The 11,769-nt window shown below is 44.4% G+C and overlaps 1 protein-coding gene across 1 annotated transcript; it reads right to left on the bottom strand.

The window, feature by feature from the left end:
• Positions 1-633: 633 nt before the first annotated feature.
• Positions 634-11,437, bottom strand: hyal2a (hyaluronidase 2a). The gene is made up of 4 exons (XM_084316358.1): positions 11,191-11,437; positions 9,676-10,669; positions 8,873-8,962; positions 634-1,884 (listed from the first exon to the last, which is right to left on the bottom strand). Exons 2-4 carry the CDS (start codon positions 10,621-10,623, stop codon positions 1,483-1,485), a joined length of 1,440 nt encoding a protein of 479 aa, XP_084172484.1. The 5' UTR covers positions 10,624-10,669; positions 11,191-11,437; the 3' UTR covers positions 634-1,482.
• Between the last annotated feature and the right edge of the window lie 332 nt (positions 11,438-11,769).

The following is an 11,769-nucleotide window of genomic DNA, read 5'->3' as shown; positions in this document are numbered from 1 at the left end:
AACTGCGCTTTTTTAATATGGCCGCCACATTAACGAATAACAATAATTAAATGGTTTTATATTTATTTAGAAAGAAAAAGGTAAAAACGGACCCCAATTGTCCCGGGGATGGAAACTAGTCTGTTGTTCATTCTCGATAATTGCCCTGGAAAGTGTATCCATAATATAGCTTGAGTCAAGCCCACACTCCGTCCTAATCCAAATGCTATCTAGAAAGCCATAATGACTCTGCCTCCTTGACATTTAAATGTACGTTTGTAAGACTTAAAAGGGTGCAGAAAATAACTTCTTGGCTTAACAGCACCCTACAATTATGAGGGGAGGGGGTATGGCCTGCAGCATGCAACATCTGTCCCTCCCACATGACTTTGCTTCCCCTCAGTGGCCTTTTTTCCCCTAAGTGAAACAATCTGCTTGAGAAGAAATGTTGTACAAACAGCAACACAATAGCCCGCCTATGAGCAGGCACACATAATGGTTAATTCATCGATGATTCATTAGGTTTCAGGTCCTTTCTTCGCCTGACACCTTAAATTCAACACTCACTCACACTCAAAAGGTCTGTGTATAGTACACACCCATGTACAGTAAATACCACAAGGTTCAAAAGCTCAATCACAGATTTGACACAAATAGCCTGACAAATAACATTTATTTACTTTTAACAAAAGGTATGATTAAGCAAACACATCTCAGAGAGAGAGAGATGTAAAACACAAAACATAAAAACTAAAGTTAAAAGCAAAACACAAAAGTGTCAGCTATTTGTAATTTACAGCCTAAAAAACGAATGAGATTGTCACAACTTGTGCATTTACAGTGAAAGTGCTTTTGAAATAGGAGAGCTGTTTTAAACATAAATGGATGGAACAATTCTGTTAGGTGTTTGAACATTTTCTGAAGAGCGTAGTAGTCATGACTTGGACATAAAAACAACAATATATATATATAAACACTTAAAGTACATTCAAATAAATACTAATGCTGAACTAACCTCTAAAAAAACATCAGAGGCCACAATGACGAGGTCAGGCTAGAACTATATTGTGCTATTCCCAGGATCAAGTGCATCAATTTCATTTCCACAGTTACCGATATAATTCAACTCACAAGTCATATGCGCAATCTACACCGACAACACATTTGCACAAAACAAAACATGTTTTTTCTTTCTGCTAATGATGGGAATATGACACTGAGAAACACAGTGAGAGTGAATGATAGTTGGAGGAAGAGGAAAACAGAGAGCAAAATGTAAACTAAGATTTCCAGCAAGCCCTCCATTGTATATATATAAAATTTTTAAAGAAAACATAAACAACCATAATTCATTTTCCACAGTGTTTTTTTCCCTTCCTCGTAGCATTTCACTTGGCGTAGTCCATAGACTCACCAACCTTTACAGCAAAGAACAAACAATAACCCTCCCACCCCAAATCTTTACAGATCTATTATGTACAAAATCAAACATTTGCATGCCGTCTATATATGGGAACTTAGCAGCAGAGAGAGGAGCAGCGCTAACCCACAATGCACTGCTGACGCCACAGTTTGAGCCGCTGTCCCTCGCTGCTGAAGTTGGTCTCTCTGAGTGCAGTCTGCCCCCTGGTAGCCGCTGTAACACTGACACTGGAACTCCCTGTGAAAGCCCTCCTTCTCTGCCTCCCCGAGCCGACCGGTGACTGCCAGCTTCCCGCCCCGACTGACTATGCTGTGGCTGAGCGGGTTGAGGTGCAGGTACGCGTCTGTGTCCGGGTGCTGGCGGAGACAGCGGCCCCGAGAGCCGCACAACGTCTGGCTGCACAGCTCCACCGCCGTGGAGACGTTGAGTAGGTATCTACCCAGCGTGCCCTGTAGGTAGTTATTCAGGCTGAGGCAGTTGTCCTGGGAGGGAGAGAAATCCCAAAGTAAATATTCCTCATACTCACCCGAGGACCAAGTGTTATTTACATGTTCATCATGTGTAACTCAGCGGCTCAAGCATGACACTAACACAGCCGGGTTAGGGACTTGATTCCCACCAGGGCCACTCTAGAGAAAACGGTGAGTTAATTTCCCATAATGTTGGCGTGTTCCTTTAACAATAAGTGAATCCTATTTCTGTCCTATATAAGTAGGCCTACTATACAGTAGGTAAATGGTGCATTCATATTGCGCTTTTATCAAAAGCGCTTTACAATTTGATCCTCACATTTGACCCATTCACTCACACATTCACACACCGACGGCAGAGGCAACCATGCAAGGTGCCAACCTGCTCATCAGGTCTTGCTCAAGGACACTTCAACACGCTGCCCGGGAGGAGCAGGAATTGAACCAGACGACTGCTCTACATTTACATTACATTTAGTCATTTAGCTAACGCTTTTATCCAAAGCGACTTACAAGTTCTGTACGACAAGTCAGGAGGAAGGGTACAACTCTTACAACGGAGTAACAATGTTCTATCAAACAGTGCTGAAACTTGGGTGCTGCAGTGTTGAGTGCATAGTAGTAAAGACATATTAGTATAGTAGGAAGAGTGCATGATAGTTGGTTAGGTTTTTATTAATTTCAGATATTGATTGAAGAAGTGTGTTTTTAGTCGACGCAAAAGATTGATCGGGTTTCGGCTGTCCTAACTGTGGTGGGAAGTTCGTTCCACCATTGTGGAGCAAAGACAGAGAATAGGCGGTTTTTCTTTGATGACCCTAGAGGTTGCAGAGCGGAGGGGTCTTGAGGGTGTGTAGTTAGAGACCATTGACCGGAGGTAGGCGGGAGCCGTTCCCTTCGCTGCGCGATATGCCAGGTCGAGGACCTCAAAGTGAATTTGTGTGGCGATGGGGAGCCAGAGCAGGTCCCTAAGAAGTGGGGTAACATGGGCTGACTTTGGTAGGTTGGAGATCAGACGGGTGGCTGCATTCTGAATGAGTTTAATAGGCTTGGTGGATGGTGGTGGTCGGTAGACCAGCGAGCAGCGCATTGCAGTAGTCAAGGCGAGACATGACTGTTGATTGGACAAGGAGTTGGGTGGCTTCTTTTGTCAGGAAGGGGCGGATCCTTCCGACATTGCTCAGGAGGAACCTGCAGGTTCTGGTCGTTGCGGCTCTACCCCCGAAGCCACTGAAACAGTTTATCATGTGTACCCAGCATGATAAACTGTTTCTTCTGTATTGTATATAATGCTGTTTTTTTTCCAGGATTGATGTTGCAGATCAGGCGGATACATTTTTTCCTTTATTGTATTAGTGTCATGGCACCACCCACACAGGTATACAAGAGTGGGTATATCCACTTCTTTTTGTATCCACGTTGCCATCAATTTCATGTTTAATAACCCATATATATGTATGTGTAGCAGAGTCGGGAAGTCGGTTAAACTCGCTCCCTCTGAATGCGACCCTTCGGCTAAATCGAGTGTTTGCTTTTGATTTAGCGCAATCAACAAGCACAGGACGCCCGGGTTCCAAACTGGGTCAGTACTACAGAATTCAACCTTGGAGAGGAAGCTGTAGTCTTTGCTAGGATGAATGACACATGTAACATACACACGCATTAGAACTATAAAGTGTCCACTAAAGGGGAATACGGTGTTGCCAAACAATTAAGAAGACGTCTTTAATTGTCATGCAGATTAACACACACACACATGCGAGATGGGCGACCCACAGGAACACACACACGCACTGAGCCGCAGATGAAATGTATCTGGGAAAAGTTTCTCATCCCATCGTCCCTCCCCCCAAGGGCAGCTGAGAGCAGACCTGGGCTGCGGCATAGGCCGCGCTCAGGGACCAATCCAAGTGCTTCTGTCCGTCTTCGTCAAGGACATGACAGCGTTAGCGATCTGTTCTGCATGTTTTTCCATTGGGTTTATCTTATTGGGAGGGGAAACCCTTGCGAGCACGGGGAGAACATGCAAACTCCACACAGAAAGGCCCGGGAGATACCGCACCTGGGTACCTGGCAACGCGGCAACCTGGTCCCCAAGCGGGAATCGAACCTAGGACCTTAACCTCTACACCACTGTGCCGTCCAATTCAATTGGTTTGAAACCTCTTTGACTAACAACAATGGCAGGCCAAGTCATATGAGGTTAAATGGGTGACAACGGCCTAAACTTCATGTGGTGATATACCGTATTCAGCATTTTGGACGATATATTGTTTTTCTTGTAATACTAGCTTAATGAGAATGCTTGTTTCTTGCCATGGCAAATGCAATTATTACAGTATAATATTCATATTATGGAACTATACATTCTTTCTCTGTACAACCTCTGTATTCCAACTGATGAATTTACGACTGGGCATCACATACCAGTAGGAATGATATGGGTAAATGTATACGTTAGCACAAATTCCTACCTGTGTATCAGTTTGATATCTCATGCATCAAAAGTACTCCTGAAAATCATCAAGAACAGAATAGAACCCATAATTGAACATCAGCTCTCGGATAGCCAAATGGGTTTTTGCAAAGGAAAAGGAACAAGAGATGCAATCTGCCAACTCAGAATCATTGGTGAAAAATCGATAGACCAACAGAAGAAGCTGTATATTTGCTTCATCGATTTCACGAAGGCCTTCGACAGAGTTGAACATACAACATTGATGAGAACAATGGAAGAATTCAAAATACCAGTTTCTGACCGAAGAATAATTGCCAACTTATACTGGAGGCAGAAGGCTAATGTTAGAATAGGAAAGGAGAAATCAAGAGACTTCCCGGTGGAGAAGGGTGTAAGACAAGGATGCATCTTGTCCCCTGTACTCTTTAATATGTACAGTGAATCACTGATGAAAAAAGGTCTGAGAGGAGGGAAAGGAGTAAAACTTGGCGAAGAGAACATCACCAATATAAGATACGCGGATGACACTGCTATAGTCTGTAACTGTCAAGAAGATCTACAGGACATGATGAATAAGCTGAATGTCGAATGCAAAAACTATGGAATGTCGCTAAACACAAAGAAAACTAAAGTAATGATCATTGAAAAAACACCAGGAACTGTTTGTAAAATACAGGTGGATGGAGAAAAACTTGAACAAGTGAAGGAGTACATGTACCTTGGAAGCTGGATCAGTGAAGGTGGAAGAGCTAACATGGACATTAAGAGAAGAACCGGAATTGCAAAGGGCGCATTCTGGAACCATAAAGAATTATTGAGAAGAAACATAAGTTGGAAAACGAAGACCAGGATTTTGGAAACGTATGTTATGTCAGTCTTTTCATACGGAGCAGAAGCATGGACGCTGAATGAAGAGGCAAAGAGGATGATAGACTCTTTTGAAATGTGGACACTGAGGAAGATGCTGAAGATAACATGGAAGGATAAGATCAAGAATGAGGAGGTACTGAGAAGAGCGGATATGCAAGGAGGACAGCTGCTGGAGAGGTTGAAAAAGAGAAAGATGGAGTTGTGCGGGCATGTTCTGAGAGGATCCAGCGGGGAGATGTTCAAGAAGGTGGTGATGGGGAAGGTGGATGGAAAGAGAGGAAGTGGAAGACCAAGAAGAGGCTGGGTAGACGACGTCTGTGATTGGAGTGGAGTGAGAGGCGGAGTCACGGAGTTGGAGAGAAGAAGTGGGGACAGAATGGGTTGGAGAGTGATAGGCAACCTTCGGAACGAAGAAGCCACCTAATGATGATGATGTATCATTTCTACCCTTCGCCCTGAGGTAATAACATTTATGGTAACTTGCAATGCTATTGGTAGAAATGATAGGTCCCCTATTGTCCTCAAGAGAGAGAAAAAATATCAGCAAAAAATATTAGGCTCATCACCCCTGTAGTTTGCTAGATTTGCCACAAACAACTACTGTACAAACACGCATCACAAGAAGAATCATCTATACGTCTGTGACCAACAAACATTTGAGTTGGGACTGATTGATTACATAGTGTAGTGGCAGCCTAGAGGAGATTGGTAGTGCGACTGTTCTTCCTCAGGAAGGTCCGACCATCAATCCTGCAGGCTTTCTACAACTCCTTTGTGGAATCGATAATGTCCTTTAACAACACATCATGGTTTGGAGCGATGCGTGCCATCAACCGGAAACCTCTCGACAGGGTCGTTAAGATCAGCGGCAAGATAATTGGGAAGGACCAGGAGCCACTCAGCAGCATCCACAAGAAACGGACAAAAAGGCCTCCCAAATAGTTGAAGATAACACACACACCCTTCACACCCATTACAAACGAATGCCCTCAGGCCGTCGATACAGAGCTTCATCATTGAACAAAAGGGGCTTAGGTAGCTTCGTGCCAACCTCCATCAGACTGCTGAACACCTAGGTCTGGTGGAGGCCGGACTATTCTTTGTGCACAATCATGACTCTATGGGCAAGATTTGGGTGGTTTTGGTGATGCAAGAAGACCCTTTCAAGACCTGTCCTGTAGCCAATGGAGTGTTAACTTTGCCCAACATGACCGGCCAAGAGAGATGACCAAGTGCGCCCGTTTGAAATAGTGATTATTAGCGTTCATCACCTGCAGATTCCTTTGAATTGGACATTGAAATGGATGCTATGACTGTGACACATTTGATCAGGACAAGAGTATGAAGGAGCTCAGCCGGATCCAGTGGCACATCACCCACAGAAGAAAGAAAGGTGTGGATAACGTTACTTATTTAATACAATTTTGACCCAGATTAACGTCAAGCTAGCTAATGTGACGTTACCAGGTAGCTAGGCTATTCATAACAAGTTGCATATTTGTAATGGTAATGTGTCGCATTCTCAGTTCCCTTTGGGTCATGTTGAGGCGAATACTGCTGCACATCAAACATCTGCTACTAGCAAAGTCTCACGAACAACTGACACGAACAACAATCTGTTGCGATGCAATAATTATACACAGAAATGTGTATTAATGTTACTAAAATCAAGTTCGAACAAGATCATTTGTTTGCAGTAATTCCAACTTTTACATAATCAGCATCCTCTATTATATCCCACCCCCATAACCCCATTTTCATAATCATAATCAAGCAATCTGAAACCATTGTCATCAGGTTGGATAGTTGTTGTATTACCTCTTCTGGACAGCATGCACCAGAGAGAGAGAAAGATAGAGAGGTAGAGAGGGAGTGAGTGAGTGTGTGTGTTACGTGTTCTCTCTCCCTCTCTCTCTCTCTCTCAACATGGCCATTTTAACACTTTCTCTGCCACACATATATCCATCAATGTTTGATCACTGCCACCAGTCTAAGCCTATGGAGATGTTTACCTTCTTTGCAGGGCTATAACTTTTTTAATTGTATTGCTAAATTGACATTACTATGGCCCATTCAACATCGATTATCTATCGTTCAGGATGTAGGAACGTTTTACTTTTTCATTCACACATTCATACAAAAATACTGTCTTTATAAATATGTTTTTATCGTTTTCTGCAGTAAATCCTAGAACGTGAGATATAGGCATAAATGCATATATACATGATCAAATGCCATTTGTTGCCGATACACGCTATATTAAAAATTTCAACTGTACATGGTCCTAAACGTTATGACTGATCATGCGCGGGTGAACGGAGGGGGGGGGGGGGGTCGTTTATAATTCCGTGATCGTCGTTAAATGATTTATGTAGTATGGGTGATATATAGATCAGAGCAGTTTACTTTACATCGATAATAATAAACAAAAACGCTGAAACTCATGGCAGCCTCCTCTTACCGTTGGGCAATGATACTGGAGCAAACAGATCCCAGTTATGTGATGGGGATCGAGGCGATCCATTTCCGGTTTGTATAATACTAATACACGCCCAAATCATGTCGATTATTGAGTTATGGCAGCGATCGCTACACATGGCCGTGTGTCTTGAGTCCCGCAACGATAAGCAAGTGGCGGGACGGATTTCGGAGACGCACCGAGACCCAACCGTCCACTTCCGGTTTGGCAACTCGCCAATCATCCACCAGGTGGCAGTATTGAAGCGTTGCAGAGTTGTGCCGAGTCCCACAGCATCCCACAAGGCTCCGTGAGTGAAATATGAATACCATGGCGAAAATATGAAATATGATCAGAATAACGTCATACGCCGTGATCTGGCAGAATTCGCATGAACTTGAAACCCGTTGTATGACGTTATTGGCGGAGAAAGTGTTAACCATCCCACAAAAGCAGTCTATGGAGAATATAGCTATCAGTAGGGATGCACGATAATTATCGGGTCGATAATTATCGGGCCGATATCAGCAATTATGACGTCATCCCAATAAAAGTAGTGATAGCTCCGATAATTTTTTACAAAATCTTTTTTTGTTGTTTTTACACTTTTTTTTAACACTTTTTTTCTTTTCATGTCAACGTTCACATGCACAATATATGCTTACTTAGGATTTGACTTGATTCAACAACAAAGCAGTAGGGGCAATGGCAAGCCGAAAACGACTGAGGTAGGTAGATTACATTTCTAGAGACTAAAGTAACGAAAAAAGGTACTGTTGGGTACCGGTATCGATTCACAGGTACCGGTACCGTATCGGTTCAAATGTGAACGGTACCCATCCCTACTGAAAAAGCACAATACCTGTTGGTTTTTAGTTCACTCATTGTTCAGGGAAACACATTGTTAATGACATTGACGGATTGTGAATTTTGTGATTGACTCAAATTATATTTATTTGGAAAAATAAATATAGTCACTTTATTTGAAGAGTCAAAACTGTTCTCTTGGCTTTGTTTTGTTCATAGTAGTAACGCTCATGTCATGATAAATCTGGTTAGGTCAAAACTACAGGTCAAAAATAATACAATAAATATATATATATATCGGTTATCGGTATCGACCTTGAGGAGCAGAAAGTTATCGATATCGGGGTCAAAAAATCAATATTGTGCACCCCTAATCATTAGGTATAGTACAGTATGTGAATGCTTACTTTGCTGCTCGCATACGTCGCGTCTCCCCACAGGATAATACCTGCTGCCCCCAAAGCCACACTCTCCCCAATGGTGGAGACTAGGTCCGTCTGTAAAGAGATGACACGACACATTATAAAAAGAACTTACTGTACACATGTAAAACATGGTGCACGTCCGCTTTCCAGAGTCACTGAGCATCCTGTATGGCGGAGGGGGGGTAAACAAACAGTGAGCGGGACATGGGCTGTGTTAAGTTACCAGCTCTTATCTTTTGATACCGCCACAAGGAAATTATCTATAGGGTGTTGACGATTCCTGTAACTTGACCAACACCCATCCTGCCCCCGTGCTAACTAAAGAGTAGTATTGGGGTGACTGCGAATAGAACAGGAAAAGACTGTGGTTACAGATAAGGGAAAGAAAGTAGACAGCCGGAGCTAGCTCCATGCCTTCATCAGCATGTGTTGGGAGAGGCCGAGGGAGTGGGGGGGGAATGTGGTTGAGATTTAAGACACACACACACAGGATTCAGAGAAAAGGTTCCATATCCTGTGATTCTCACAGGAATAGAAATTGGGAGAGGATTGTTAGTATAGGCCTAATTCAAGTCTGACATTATCAGGATGCGAGAGAGAGAAAAAAAAACATCTGAAATCTAGTTTGGAACAAATTCTTCACTTGACAGTTTCCCTACAGTGGTAAATACAGAAACTAGAAGGTCCAGGACAAGGAGTCACATAATGGATGGTGGAAGGAAGTGCGTGTGTGCGCATGTGTGTGTGCGTGTGCATGTGCACTATTGAGTGAGCGGCTCCCTCACCTCCGTCAGTAGCTCCATGTTCTGGGAGTTGGCGTAAGTGGGCTGGGTGTAAACAAAGACAGGACGTGCCAGCAGCCCCTCGCCCGACGACGCCAGGCGCATCCCTTCCTTGACGCGGTTCCGGACAAACTGGCGTCCCGAGGGCGAGGAGCGCAGCACCGTGCCCATGTAGACGGAAGGGAAGAGCGCTGTGCTCTCCGTCCACAGCCACTTCAGCTTGTCGTTGCGGGCCACCTCCACGTCCGGGCAGCGGCCCGTGTAGTTCTCCAGGGTGCGCCTGTAGTCGTGGTTGTAGCAGTCCGGGAACAGATAGAACCCCCACAGCTGGTTGGGCCTCAGGCTCTTGGCGTACCTCAGGGTCTCCAGCATGAACTTCCGGGCCGACATCTCGAACTCCTGCTGGGCCACTTTCCCCACGCGCTCCGGGGGCCAGGTCAGGTTCTTCTGCCACACCATTTGGCGGGACTGATTGCGGTACAGGTCCTTGGTGCCCCAGTTACGTATCCAGAGCGGGCGCCACTCTTCCCAGTCGATAACGGCCAGGCCCTTGGCCAGCGGTTCCCGTATGTACTTCTTCACGCCTTCCGGCATCTTCTCCAGATGCTGCGTTAGACTGGCCACCTGCGGCAGCCCGCCATTCACCGGGGTGAAGGCGGCGCCGTGTTGCTCATAGTAGGGGTACAGCCCCAAGCGGTCCTTGTAGAAGATGGTGAGGTTCTGTTTGACAAAGCCCTCGTTGGGCGAGGCCACAATCTGGAACTGCTCCAACTGAAACACAATGCGGTGACGCGGGCCACAGTCCTCAGTCGGGGCATTCCAGGCCAGGAGCAGAGGCTTTTGGGAATACAGTGGCCATCTCGTGGGCTTCAGGCCCAAGGCACAGTGGCAGCGCCACAACAGTGCAACCAGCAGCAGTGCTTTCCAATCAGGCTGAGTCCTATACAGCATGTCTTCTGGTCTGAATGCCCAGGAAGGGTTGTCACTCTCTGCTCTCCTGGTACAATTCAAAGGGCAGGTTCACATTTAGTTAATTTGTTAATATTGCCTCATAATAAATTATAGCTAATAATTTATTACTTATTAATGTAAAGGCAATAAAGGTCTTAATATAAATGACTAAATGTGATCTACAGCTTATCTAATGAGGTAAAATGGTTGTGTACATTTCTTAGGTAACCTATGGAACTTGAACACCTGGACCTGTGTCAAGTGGCACTCTATCTAGGCTTTGAACGACACAGGACCACAAACTTGTCTGTCCGAAATGAGCGCATAGGTTGGAGATGAATGTCAAGACGATGGGGTCTGTGAGGGAATTAATTAAACATGAACTGAGTCAACTGACATCTTTTTTAAATATGATTTTTTTTTTATCGAGTGAGATAACAAAGCAACGTTTCTGCATTGAGAGAGAGAGAGAGAGAGAGAGAGAGAGAGAGAGAGAGAGAGAGAGAGAGAGAGAGAGAGAGAGAGAGAGAGAGAGAGAGAGAGAGAGAGAGAGAGAGAGAAACGTACCTTTACTGGCAGAGTAGGGAAGCATTCCCAAAAAGTAGTCTGAAAAGTTTAAGCCACGTTTTTTGTTGTTGTGAAAGGAGACCAAGAACATAGAGTTTTTGCGTAATAAATTAACAATAACAAAGAATCCGTCAACAACCTCCGTAGTTACCAAGTTATCAACTAAGTTAGCCGTCGCTCTCTGTCTCTAGCCGAAGTGTGGCGATATGTCCGGCTGGCGGTGCGAGATCAGTACCCCCTGCACTGTTGTCAGTCAGTTGCGCGCAGTTGCCAGAGGAGCACTTCAGGATGTTCCATTCAGAGTGGGAAAGGGGGAGTGGCGAAATAAAGGGAACAACTTAAATTTGTAGGCGTGACTAATTGGTTTCAGCACCAAATAGTGTGATGATTTATTATGTTAATATTCCTGTTAACATGTAAGTTTACCTCTCTCGCGTAATTTAGGTGATATACTTCCAAGACGTTTGACATATCCCATTCCAACGCTGAATGAGACAGTCCAAGAAGTTTGGCCCTGCCATGAAATAGATACATTGTTTTAATTTCAAGATGCATAGGCTGTTGCCAGAATGTCACAGG

This window comes from Notolepis coatsorum (genome assembly GCF_963971535.1).
Source record: "Notolepis coatsorum genome assembly, chromosome: 6".
Classification (NCBI taxonomy): Eukaryota; Metazoa; Chordata; class Actinopteri; order Aulopiformes; family Paralepididae; genus Notolepis; species Notolepis coatsorum.
The sequence above is the reverse complement of the archived record's forward strand: the minus strand, read 5'-3'. Positions and strand labels throughout refer to the sequence as shown.